At 38.2% G+C, this 13988-nt stretch overlaps 1 protein-coding gene across 1 annotated transcript in view; it reads right to left on the reverse strand.

Annotated features, from left to right (window-relative positions):
- Positions 1-10986, reverse strand: part of trabd2a (TraB domain containing 2A) — a 51231-nt gene extending 40245 nt beyond the window's left edge. Inside the window, exons 1-2 of the mRNA XM_007565797.2 lie at positions 10318-10986; positions 8215-8775 (exon numbers count right to left, since the gene is read on the reverse strand). Coding sequence (XP_007565859.1) covers positions 8215-8775; positions 10318-10422 — 666 coding nt within the window. The 5' untranslated portion in view covers positions 10423-10986. The remainder of the gene's footprint in view (positions 1-8214; positions 8776-10317) is intronic.
- Positions 10987-13988: the final 3002 nt, after the last annotated feature.

The raw sequence follows: 13988 nt of genomic DNA on the forward strand, positions 1-13988 counted from the left end.
TATCATCGTAAGATTGACAGTGGGAAAGAAGAGGGTACTGTGGTTAAATAAACCCAACAGTTTGAACAGAAACTGAAGCTAAATATTTAAAGAAATGGAAGACTAATAAACTTACAAATGTTTCACACAAGAGATTGCAGAGGTTGGTTCATCGGTCAAACTTAAAGCTTAAATTATTAGAATTTACATTGACTATCTTCTTGGTTGCGCTAAAAAAAGTTGATTCTAAATAATACCCTAACCCCATCATGCCACAGTCCTATTGTTACTGATGTCCATTGTCAGCGGGGAACAGAATATCTGCATAATGGGTGTGCAGCTCCTGTTGCAATTAGGAAACTGCGTACCAAAATCTCGGAGGAATGTGTCTAACTTCTATGAATCTATGCCAGAAAGAGTTAAAGTTCTGAAGACAAAAGTGGATGGATGGAGAGACGGCAGTCAAATTTTGAAAAAGCAAGCACTGAGTTTAAAAGCAGCAAGTACATATTTAGCTGACAAAAGAGAAATTCATTCCACCGTGGAATGATTTTATTTCTGCTTGTATGAAGCCTTTTGGAAAAGTACGAAGTAAAACCAGGAGGAACTCCGTGTTTTTCTCTCCGGTGTCACATATCCAGACAGATGGACAGATAATGTCGAAGGAAATGCCAGACATAGAATACGCAACTGTTTGGTCAACAGTGGAGAGGAAATACAGCACTTTGGTGTGACATGAGAACAGAGAAAGGGAGTTGTAAGAACATGTTGGAAATTCAATGATAGAGCTGTATATGCTCATTAAAATACGCATAACCACAGAAAGCCCTCATTCATACGCAAGCATGACCTCTCAGAGAGACGCACATATGCATGGAAACATTCATACACACATGCAAACAATATTAAACAGCAATTGCATGAGCCAGTGCACACTGGACAAATATGCTCCATGCTGTAATTACACATGGAAAGTTTATTCCTGCTGATCAAAAGCCGTGTGATGCAAAATGAATTATCTCATGACCAAAGTTAAGACAAAAGAGAAGTAAATATAGACCTAAGATGATAAATAATTTCCTACCGCACCACTGAAAATGACGACACAGCCGTGCCAGGAGTCATCGCCATAACCTCGGTGTGTATGGTACAATTTTTATTTTTAAATCACTGCGTTAATCCACTAAACATCTGTTTTCTGGGGTATTGAAAAATACACATTTTCTATTAATATCTCACATGGTGACATTTTCTTGGCATTACCTATTTAAATGTCCACATGACTCATAATTTGTCCCAATAAGGAATGTGTATCTTTTATACCAAAGCAATTACTTGGCAGTCTATTTAGCTTTCGTCTGAAGAATACTGTAATAAGAACAATAAATTCAAGCACAGGTCACAATGTATGGCTACCTTAGTCAAATCTTTGGTCGCACGGCCATTAAAGTATCCTGCATATTTCAACACTGCAGGCATTTTGCTCTAACTCTTGCCTGAATGAAGGGTCTGGATGGCAACAGTTCTCTCCGGAGTCAGTCTTGTTTATTACAGTGTAATACTGTTCTTTCCTGTACAAACTCAATTACCCATTCAGTCATGTACACAAACAAAAGTAATGTTCAAAGTTGGAATGCATTTTTGAGGAATGGTTCACCGTTTTCTGGAGAAGAGGATGGAAAAACAAAAATTCACATATTCTGAATCACATTGTGTAAATATGTAGCAGTAGCAAACAGCCCGGCTGCACCAATATCCAGCAAAAGTTTGAATAGCAGCGTAGCACAATGTTTATTTTTGAAAGGCTGTTATGATTGATAGCGTATTAAAAATTTAAATATTTGAAATTAGGGTTTGCAGCTAACTTATGAAATAATATTTTTTGCAGCAGCTGTCCTTTAAAAGTAATCTTCCACATAACTAGTTGCATGTGAAAGTCATTGTTTTCATATTTTAAGGAAGCCACTAGTTAGCTCAATGGCCCATGTAAACATCTCTCTCTCTCTCTCTCTCTCTCTCTCTCTCTCCTCACCCTACCTTCTGTTCTTTCTCATAACACCTGCAACTCGTTTCTAATCAGCCATCTGTTCTTTGTTCAGTAATCAACCTCCCCAGTATATATACAACTTATTTTCAGTTTCTCACTCCTGGTTCCTCCTCCTGTCTAGTCATGTTTCGTCCCTGTTGTTTCTTGTTTACTGTTAATGTTCTGCTTGGTCTTCCTGCCTTTTCCATGTTTTCTTCTTTTTTTTTTTGTAAGTTTTTTGTTTTTTAATTCTTTATTAAAACTTTAACATCTACTCAATGTCTCAGCCTGCTGCATTTAGGTGCCATACCAGCACACACCATGCCAAACACATGTAAAAAAAAAAAAAAATTGAATCGTAAAACGTTCAGCATTTTCATCACTCGTTTCACAAAATAAAACATGTATATAAATTTGTCGTACATGGAGTGAAATATTTCAAACGTTTATTTCATGTAATTTTGATGAACATGTTTTATATATAATGAACATTGACAATTTGAACAGACAATAAAATGTGGGTTTTCATTATCTACAAGTGGCATACATCAAAATCTCAAGAAATAAAGGCTTTAAATATTTCACTCTCTGCATCTGTGAAGGCGGTGCTCACTGGTTCAACACACCTGTATCTAATTATTTTTCATTAGCAGACCTCTGCACACAACTTTGACATGCTGAGGAGGTAACTGGACCATTTGAGTCAACTAGAGCAGAGACGCATCTAGACCTTGAGGACAGTTGGACGCCTATAATCTATGTGAAACTTTTCTCTTTCTGAAATGAGCAATAAAAAAAATACTGAACTTTTTCCATAATATTCTAATTTCTTGAAATGCCCCTGCAGCTGTTTCATCAAAAACAGATACTTTGCATTCTTTCAGAGCGGCATGCTGTAAATGTGGCTTTGTTTGAGTTTCATCAGACCTTGCATTGTTTGACCAAGCAGATTAAAAGCCCTGTCGTCTGTCAGTGTAAGTCAAAAAAGGAGTGCAGGGGTTTCAAGGATGTCAGAGGCAACGTCATCATACCTTTAATGGGGGGGGGAGAGAAAAGCCTTCCTCCTTTAATGCCTCATCTACTGATCTCAGTCGGTATCTCAGCTCTCCTTGTTCTCCCAGTAATGAATGAACTAAATGGGCTTCAAACATTCCTTCTCTGCTCTCGCAAACTTACACTGAGACTTGCATTCATCACGTTTCCATGCACCATTACACCCAGTGATGGGAGGAAAGAAACAACACTTTCATTAGCAGGTCTGCGCCACTGAGGTGTGGAATGTCCCGTGGGTTTCCAACAACAGTGACAGAGAAAGCGGGCCTTCATGCAGCCATTGTTGTCCTGGAAAAGCTCACTTAGTGTAATGGGCAAGGCTGAGCCCACTCTTCAAAAGACAGAGGGCACCGTCCAATAATAAGAGCAGTCATGCTTGGCCAGATTAGAGAACTGACTAAAGAAAGTAAAAATCTTTGTGCTTTGGTAATAACGAGCTAAATGGGCTTAATTTGTATTGACAAGCAAACGCTTAAATTAGCAAATCACTTGGACGGCAAAACCGCTCACTTTTAAACCAATGAAATGATTTAGTTTGAAGACATGATTAAAAATTCACCTCTAAATCAAAATATTTTGGGCCATTTTTACTTTAAGTTAGGACAGAGATGATCCAAAACAATGAAATGTGATGAGTTAAGTCAGTTTTTATGGAAGAAAAAAATAAATTAGGCTTCTAAACGCAATCCTGCGTGTCCCTTTGATAGAACGTAATATGCAAAACTGACTCAAAACCATAAACATTAATAGTGATAAAACCTGAACGCTATTAAGTTGCCAACTGATGAAGGAAGAGAATTGTTTTGCATCACGTACATCTGCCGGAAGAATCTTGAAATTAACAGAAATCATAGGGTTTCAGTGAATGCAAGTCATTTATAAAGCTCAGTTTTTTTGAAATTGAACATTTTGAATCATGCCCATCGAACCATATGTGCACCTCTATATATAGATGAATTCAAAGTGTCACAGTGCCATCCAGAAGTCTTACACTGGTGTCACATAATGAGCCATTTTCTTGACAAAGAAGACGTTTCATATTTGAATATATCGAAGGAACGTCCCAACAGTTGTCATCCAGGAAAAAAGGATGCAGTGAGTGGTTTTGAAGCTAAGATCGTTTACATAGGAAACATTGGTGAGCTTTGTGGAGATCAAGAAGGGAAAACGACAGATTTTGCCAAGCCCTCAAAAAAAATAGCTTCTAAGGTTCAATATTATAAAACAACAAACTATTGAATAAGGAGGAAGAGGACCAACTCAAGACTCTGACAGTTAGTTCTGCAACAGGGGTCGATAACTGGAGCAGGGAATTAGCAGCTGGACAACGAAGGCTACTATGAGTGTTGTTTGTGAGGAAAAGGTTTCTCATGCCAGAAAATATTGCTTTATCCGTGGTTTTTATTTTTATGCCGTCGCAAAAGGTGTGTTGATGTATGGAGACTCCATGATTGAACAAATAAATGTCCCCTGGCTCCAAAGAATCCTCGTGTGTGTTTACCCAACAATAATTAACTTGGAGAATCTGTTTTTTATTCTATCATATTTGATGTACGCATACTGTCTGAGTATTTTTCCTTCTCTTCCACCCAGGTCTGGACAGAATTAGCTGCAAATGACTTTTTACTACTGGGAGACTAACTGTAGAAAGAATTACAGAGCGCAAGTGTGGTGACAGACGGTCTGTTCAGAATAACATTTTGACTACTGTAGTGCAGCTTTACCTAAACAAGGAAAGGGCTTTGTGTAGAAAAGTGACACTCTGACAAACACTGTATAGTTTGAGAAAATGAAATAGGCTTCTTTTTTTTTTAGTGGTGTAATTGTTTCGAGTAATTGGAGTGCTGACACATAGGCATGTCAGAGTAACAGCGATGGTCAGAACAAGGGCAGAAATTACAACATCTAATCTGAAAGCTGAGTTTTTGTCACAGACGTCCTTTAATCACGATGATGAAATGCAGGCACACTGGAGTCACAACTGAGAAATTTCAAATCCCTGATGAGGTGCCGATTCCTCATTTCTCCTCACTTTCTGCTCTTCAACAGATACATTGCCATAGAAATTGTCGCCTTAGTAGCTCACATTGATTTCACCATTTAGTCTTTAGTGTCTGCAGTTTTATATAATAGTGCAAAACTAGATGTTATAAACCAAGGTTGTTCAAAGTGTGGGGCGTTACCCCCAAACCCCCTAAGGGGCGCCAGAGCACTTCAGGAGGAGCGCGACATGAGGGGAAAAAAATTAAGTACCAAAAGTAACTGCGAACATTTAGCCAACTTCGCCACGCCAATGCCAAAAAACAAAACGGATAGATTTTAACTACCTAAAGCTTCGGTAAGTAAGGAGACAGAGTCCGGGCCAAGGAAAATAAAAATGAAGGAAGTATGACCATGGTTATTTATGGTTAAGTTGTTCAGTTGTTTATTTGCTTTCTGAAGGGAAGGCTACCTCTCCCACACTTTGAAAACCCTTGTCCCAAACGCAATGTGAGTACAAAAGCTGTGTTCTCAGCTGCCTTCCTGTCATGCTTTTTAAAATACGCCTGAAGACGACTGCAAAAATTATGGTACATGCCCTTTACTCTCCATATCTTAAGCTCACATTGAGTGGGTGCTGTACATGACAATATAAAAATGAAACATAACTACAGGGCCAGCTTGTCTAGAACTTTGTCAGAACTTTATTTCAGAACCCAAAAGGAAGATGGGAAGGAATTACCACAACTTTCCAGTGCGGAACTCTAACTCAGCTAATGAAGTGATTATCTAACCAACTATGCAGATTTTTGTTGATGTTTCACAAAAACAAAAAAATAAAAAACAATTTATGGTTCAATAGTGACCCCATTTTTTTTTATTGCACATCATAACCCAGCTATGTAACCAGTCATGATATAATTCTAGATATATCCTTAACGCACCCATGTGTTTAAAAACAGTGTCAAATATTTTCATTTTTCATTTTTAGCCAGTAAAAACATATCAGAGGCTATAAAAATGTAGAAATGGGGTTCCCTCTCTTTCTTTGCAGCCTGATAAAACGTTGTTTTTCAGTCAAGAATGACGATGGGGCAATACCTTTTCACCAAGCATGTCTGTCACTCATCACTCTCCGCATGGACGTTTTACAGTTGAGTTAAACCAAAAGGCTTTTAATGGAACTGGCCCTTTCAACTACAATATGAAAGTGGGAGATGGAGGTTCACTGGCATATAGAGACAGCAGGGTGAAGGTGTCTGCTGAGCTGCTGGTAATAAGATGGAAACTGAGTGTGAATATTGTGAAGTTTCAAGCTGTGCCGTGTTTTTATGCAGCGTTGGGACAGGGGTTTGTTATGTGGTAGTGAATTTCATCGTTGAGCCCGGGAGCTTTGTATGCCTTATTGAAGCAAAGCAATGATGATGCAAGGTATGTTTTTTTTGTTTGGTTTTTTCTGTTGGCAATCTCTATTAACCCGAGTTATACTTCTAATAGCCAGTCTCATGTGTCAACGCAACGAAACACGCAAACCCTTTGAAGAAAATTGGTATAAAAAAAAAATGAATGAATAAATGACATTTTAATTTTTTTGTACATTACTAATCTAAGAAAGGTTGTTAGATAAAGGTCAGTGAGGATGTTTCTAACGTTTCATCTAAGACTATTTGGAAGAAATCATAACCATTCAAAAAGCTGTGCAAAATTAGAACAAGATCTCTATTTCTGATTTCACATCTGAAGGATGACACTGCAGATACTTCCTAATTATTGAGTTATCCGTTGAGGCTCCAGTAAGAGTTACTTTAAGATGATGCTACTTGAAGCTTTTAGGTGTTGTGCTAAATGGCCAGCAGTAACTCCTCACTAATATGGAACATGCTTTCATAGTGATGGCTACCGCTGAAATATGTTTATGAAGCCCGAGAAGGTCACAAGGGCACCGAGTGACGGACAGACACGCAGTCAAGGGTACTTAAGTGTAGCCATCTGAGGAACAAGGCTGCTTTTCTGTGGTTCTGACTGGAGTTGTTAGGATCAATTTTTTCTTAATACTAAAGAACATTTTGAGAAAGTTGTTGAATGTTTGCACAGCTGATTATTAACAGCACACCTTCTACCACTTTAATAATCTGGAAAAACAGTTGGATCTGTTGGATCCGTCTATCTATACTGTCATCTGATCTGCATCAGTTTTCAAACTTAACAATTGTTTGTTTTTTCAATATGATCAAGAGATTGATTTAATGGTTACATTTGAACAGGCACAATATCGTTACAATTAAGTGAAATGAGAAAGACCTGTAATTACAAATGTGTTACTATGAATAAGAATATAACACACTGTATGCTTATTAATTATGACGAAAAAAATACATAAACTGAATTAAGGTTAAACTAATGAAGCTGATGTGTTCAGTGCTTTATACTTAATTGTCACTAGAGTTTCAGCATGCTTGACAACACATTCGGACATCACCTGGTGAACAGAATCAGTCGATTATTTGTTTTGGAGGCTTTTTGGATAAGGAGCTCAAGAGAAAGGAAAAAATATATATTTTGTTCACATCAGTGAATGACTCATTTATCAGTGCTAGCAGGTGGCTACAACAAAAACGCTCACAAGAGAAAGTTGTTGCTGAGGGAGGAAATCTTAAACTTATCTGCTTTCTGTATCAGTGAGATGTTGAAATATGAACTTAGATGGAACGTGTGGATGAAAGACGCAAATTTAAAGAAGAAATTATATTTTTTACATGTGTCAGATTCATTTAGGTTGAGAGATCAACTCTCAGCAGATAACAGGAAGGTAATGGCAAAGTTATGCAGTTTTATTGTTTTGAGCTTTCAACTCAGCTGTGGTTTTTTTCTCCCCTGTCAGTTTCACCTTTTTTTCTCATCTACTCAAGAAACGAATTCAAGAGATCTCACTTAATCCAGGTGGTTTTATTAGCAAAACACATTCAGCTCAGTTACACTTAAGTTTTTTTTTGTTTTGTTTTGTTTTAACTCTTAAAGGTCTGAGTACATTATATAAAGAATAAATGTAAGCTTATCTTAAAGAGATCTATCCTTTGTAAGATGAACAACACAGTCCTAAATATTCACTCTGCTAAAGACATGCATGTTCAGGAAAAGTAGCTTTAAAGTCAACGCTCAGAAAGTATCAAACTCACCTGCGAGAAATTGAGACCGTTGAGCGGATGGCATTGTTCCTCCACCTTCTCCACTGCTCCTGTTCTCTTCTTCATCCTCTCCGCCTCCTGGGCCAAGTACAGGTCCAGGACCGGCACCCCTCGCGTCTTGATGTCCGCCTCAGTTAATGAGTTCACCATCAGCATCACCCACACGGGACGCTTCCTCTCCCAATTCCCAGCTATGGCATTAAAGAGGTAGTCAGCGTAGAGTCCCTTCCCTCTTTGATCAGGGGTCATCCAAGAGGGCATCATCAGTTTCACGTACTCGAGGTGTCTTTTAAGTCTCTTGTAGATGTCTCTTGGTAGGACATCCTGTAGGTTTTCCCCGTGGGGGAGCAGCTGACAGCTGGTCAGGGCCGAGATGGTGTACGGGTCAGTCAGGTCCAGCTCAAAGTAAACAATGTTGCTCTCCTGGAAGGCTTGCTTGGAATTTTCAGGGATGAAGTCCCAAACACGGGTGTAGGGAACATGGATTGTACCGTAAAAATAGGAAGGGGGATCCCGTTTGATAGTCCACAGAAAGGAGTTTAGGTCTGCTTGCTGAGGGAAAAATGACAAAAAAAATCAAAAATAAAACAATGCTATGTTGATGTTTTCAATTTGAACGCAATGCGACACACCATTTATTTCACGCCTTTTCACAGGAATAAACTCAAAATATTCAGTGTAGAAATAAATCCCCAGATATATGTAAACCGGATTCAATAGTTCCTGGTCATTAAACTTGATGCCATTTCGCATTGGCCAATTAATTTACGAGGTGCTCAAAGGCAAGTTAGGAACACATAAATTCTATAAGAGAGGCGCGGTTTGAATTTGCAATTACTTTACAACCAACACCGAACTTGTCTGACACCTAGAACCTCTTTGTCTGCCTGTTAGACTGCTAACAGACTGATAATGACTTTTTAACAGGCCACTTAGAAGCCGGGTGCCAAAGAAACAATACACATGTGGGTAATTGTCTGACTAAAGGGCTGTTGCCCAGAATGTTATGCCTTCCTGTTGCCACTGAATAAAACCCCCTGAAAGGTCAACGAAAATGTGCAAAAACAGACGTACTGTTAAAGTGACTAATGGGTACTCAGCAGAGAGCAGATAAAATAATTAGAAATAGAGAGAAGAGGTCTTAACTTGAAACCTATTTCCTCTAGGCTAATAATTAAAGCATGATGTATTTAAGTATCTTAACTGACACACTAACCATAAAATCTACAGTCCCTTTGCACTGGCTGTTTGTCTTTGAAAGTTGGCTGCCACACACGTAAAATGTGATGACTATATTTGTAACTCTGACAGCATGTAGCTTAATAAATTCACTATGTAACTTTCATAAATGTTCCTTTACTTTGTGAACATATAAAATAGAAGGGGGAAAAAAAGCAGTTTTTGACTTTTACTGAAAGTTACCACTACAACAATTAGCAAATTGCCATATTTTCCCACTTGTAACTAGTACTTACTCAACTCAGTTGCGGTGTTATTCCTCAGAGATAAATCTAACATGTCATAAACACAATCTCAAATAAATCAACTCTTACCAATTTTGCATCACCCAGAGAAAATAAGCAACCACACAGCATCATGCTGCCAACACCATGTTTCACTATGGAGATAGCGTGCTTAGGATGATGTGCAGTGCAACTTTTTAACCAGTGTTTAGCTGTGTTACTATAGAGAGTAATGGAGGCTAAATATATGCATACATATGTCACACTACTTTTTATTTTTGTTTTATTATAATCTTTGCACTAGATGAACCACTTTGTCTTGGACAATCACATCAAATCCCCATAAAATCGCATTGATTGATGTGACGTGAAATGTGCAAAAGTTTTACAAGCCACTGAATTTGCACTTTAGCAGTCTTTATTATAATTATTCTCAGGCCACTCAAATTTTCTTGCACGTCTAATGTGACGAGTAAAGAAAATATTAAAAGTTCATACAATGAAAACAACATTGGGAATAAAAAAAATGAATAATTATAGTCAAGGAGAGGTTCAGGTGGCGCTTTCAGATTCATTAAATTACACATTTTAATCAAAGCAGACCAACTAATTCATGTCATAAAACACTTACCTTCCTACTTAGCTCGCAGCTGGAGGAATCCTTCAGCCTCCACTGGTCTGCACGTACCAGCAGGATGAGACAGGACTGAATGAATGCGCCCAAAGTGCCCTGCATTGTACAGCTCTCAGCAAACTTGTCCAAGACAGCTCCAACAACGTGTTTGCAACAGCTCTGTTTATTTCTCCAGCGCGCATGGAGAGCGGTCCTTTATTTCCGCAGCCCCGGCACCATGCGGTCACGTAAAATGAGCTGACAAGTATCCGACAAAACCGCCGGACATGGTCATGTTGACTGAAGTCTCCTGGACGCTGCCGCTCCTGTTGCCGTTTCACGTGTTGCTCTGGGTGAGGGAAGAGAGATGTCCTCCGGGGGGGCTTCACGCAGGGTCAGATCATCCTTCCACCGCTCCGCTATGAGCAGATTTGTTGTTGTTTTTTTCACTTAGAAAAAAAAAAAAAAAAGCTCTGTAATGTTTCTTTTGAAAGATGATTTGAACACAGGCAGAAGTTGCAAGTGAGTTTGATCCAACAGGTCCGAATTGAGCACGCGATTCAAAGTTAAAGATGTACAAAGTTAAAAGTCTGTGTTGCAGCTGTTCGGTTGCAAGCCCAAAGAAAGCGAGAGAAGTTCTTAAACCAAACTTCTTTGCAGTTTGCGCTGCAGGCTCGCTGCTCAGCGTTTGTGCTTCTCTGTGTCAGTGTGAGACACTCCACTACTAAGGGGGTAGTGGAGCTCAGCTCCACTACCCCCTTAGTTTACCCGTATAATCCCACCATCACGACCCCCATTCCACCCTCTCTCACACACACGCACACTCTCGGAAGCAATAATCTGATTAAACATCACCTTGTGCGCATCGTTCATATGAACCACGTAAACACACCACAACTGCATTGTCCACATATTTTCCATTTACCCTTTGCTTTAATCAACACCAACATTGGCAAGTTGTTCCAAGTTAGACTGATCTCTTGTTGTGACCCCCAGGAGGGCCAAGACAATCATGGGCGACAGAAAATCCCGGGGATTACTTACAAACTACAGGCGTTATTAACATGAGAAAACCTGCAATGACAATGTTTTATTCTAGGTGTTTGAGGACAACGACCCGCCTTTTCAGACCGCATAGCCTCTGCTCCTTCGTCATGTTGGACATCTTTTTTTTTTGTCAAAAAACAAAGATGTATCATCATCATCAACATCTCCAATGGCTGAAACCCAGTCAAACCCAGTCAAGTGCACACAATCATGACATATATATATATATATATGTGTGTGTGTGTGTGTGTGTGTGTGTGTGTGTGTGTAGAATATGCTTTAAAATCAATGGTTTAGCACTGATTGAGAATTTGGATTTCATGAAATAGGATTAGAACCAGATGAGCAATATGTTTCTTATTTGAAAAATGGCCTTAGATCATTGAGGGGCAGTGACGTCAGACGTATGAATAAACACACGAGTTCCTAACGTGAAACTACTCACCACACCCAAGTTAGTTTGACCAATTATGGAAAAAAATTAGACTTTTAGAATGCCATCAACTTATCAGCGATGTTTGTCTATTCTCAATTTTTGCATACTCTAGCTGACTCCCTCTTTTTATACGTTTTAATTTATTTTTAATTATCCTTATAATTAAATTAAAAACAACAATTACAATGAGCACGCCTGATTTCATGAACTGGTGTTTGAGCGCGAATCTTACCTGTTAAAGCGCCACCTAGTGTCCAAATCCTCTGGGGTTGAACAGTTTCTCTAGCATAGATTTAAATCAATATATGACTGAAAAAAATTCATCATAAAATAAAATGGAGTAAATATGGTGAGGGAAGAAAAGGAAAGTTGTGTTTACTAAATGTTTTGTGCTATATGGTCCACTACCCAAGCATCATGTGAAATGTTTGTGCTTGTCTTGGAATATAAATACTTGTTCTTGTGGCAGCTCTTCAAAATGGGAAACGATTACATGCCTCTGCCTGTTTCCTTATCACATAATACTTCACAAAAAATCTGTTGTTATTCTTTTCAAATGTACTGTGTTGGTCCCCTGATAAATTGTTTAAAAAGTCCTAAAATTAATGTATCTTTTACTGCAGTGTTATTATCCAACACCAGTTTGTGGACTATAAATCTAAATGTTTTGCCCAGAAAAGGACTCTGGACATTTCTTTATGGATAAAAATACAATTTAAAAATAAAAGGGTTGGTTTTTAGACATTGGAAATATAATTGTTTTATTAAGAAATTGGACCTTTACTCTCTGTGTTTACCCTCTCCACATTTATAGGTTGCCCTTGTAAAGATATGCAACAATCATTTATTTACTTCTTGTGCAGCAACATATTCTCACATTAAGAAAAAGCTAGAAATGCAACTTGTAACTGATTTATTTTTTTTTTATGAAATAATTGGTGCTAAATAAGCCACAACCTAAATATATCTATCTGAAGCAATTTTAGAGGCCTGTCTCTGCCAGCTATTCTTCAAAATGGAAAAAAAACGAGAGAACGCAAAAGTATAGAAAAACAGATGTGTGTCAGGAAATGACATCACAAAAGCGGCTTCTCATCTAATCTAACAAGGCTGGACAAGAACCCAAGTTTATCTCATCAACGCACACAGTGAGGTGGATGGTAGGAGAGGTAATAAAGACGATTTGTGGGAGAGTCGCAGAATTATATGATACATTTATTTAAGGCCTTTTGCAAATTTTTCCAATAAGTGTACAGTGACCACTATCACAGCAGAGATACCTTTTGGCTTGTTGAAACATTAGAAGTGGAAAGACATAAAACAAAATAGTAGTCCGTAGTTTTTGAAGACACTGCATGCCAAGTTAATTCATAGCAGCTGTTAGAAGCTCATGCAAAAAAAAAAAAAAAAAACTACAAAAATGAACGAGTGTGTTGATCATGGTCTTTTCTTTTTTTTTTTCCCCCTTTGCTGTTCGGGATTAAAAGATGACCATCTGTGCATCTGCTGCTACAAACACGCACCTGGTCTTCATCTCCTCTGTCAGGCTGCTCTGTCATCTTCCTCATGCTCTGTTAAGAATCAGACAATACGCTCTGATGGAAGACCTGCTGACTGATGTTTTATTCACAAATATCATGTATGATTCTGGACTACAGAGAAAGCAAAACCTTATGCTTTACTTTTCACTCAGGGTTTGGTTTGCGGCTCATAATTCCTTGACAAAAAAAAATCTAAGAAGAAAAATGGAATTATTAGTGAGCTTTAACCCAATGGACTATCTTTATATCTTAGACTAAACTTAGATTATTGTGAGGCAGATGAATAATCACCAAAAAAAAAATCTTATCTTGCTAGGATGGCTGCACATTTATGCTTGTTAGTGATCAAATTTAGGCTTGCTTAAAACAAGTAAACCAAAATTCTACTTTGTATTTTTGAGAAAATGGCAGCAAAATCACATGAATTTATTTACTGTTGTAATACATTTAAAAGAAAATATTTTAAATGAAGCCTCTGCAGTTGTTTCCTATGTCAGAACTGCTTTCCATAGTGCTGTATATTTTCACATTAGAAAGTCCTGTTTGCAGACATCAAGCAGGAAGGGGGTTCAAGTGTTGCCTAGCAAATATCTGATTCTGCCTCAGTAGAGAAATATTCAAAAGGATTCTGCAATATGGAAATGACGACATAGCCATCATCCTGT

This window comes from Poecilia formosa, unplaced genomic scaffold (genome assembly GCF_000485575.1).
Source record: "Poecilia formosa unplaced genomic scaffold, Poecilia_formosa-5.1.2 Scaffold6, whole genome shotgun sequence".
NCBI classification, from domain to species: domain Eukaryota; kingdom Metazoa; phylum Chordata; class Actinopteri; order Cyprinodontiformes; family Poeciliidae; genus Poecilia; species Poecilia formosa.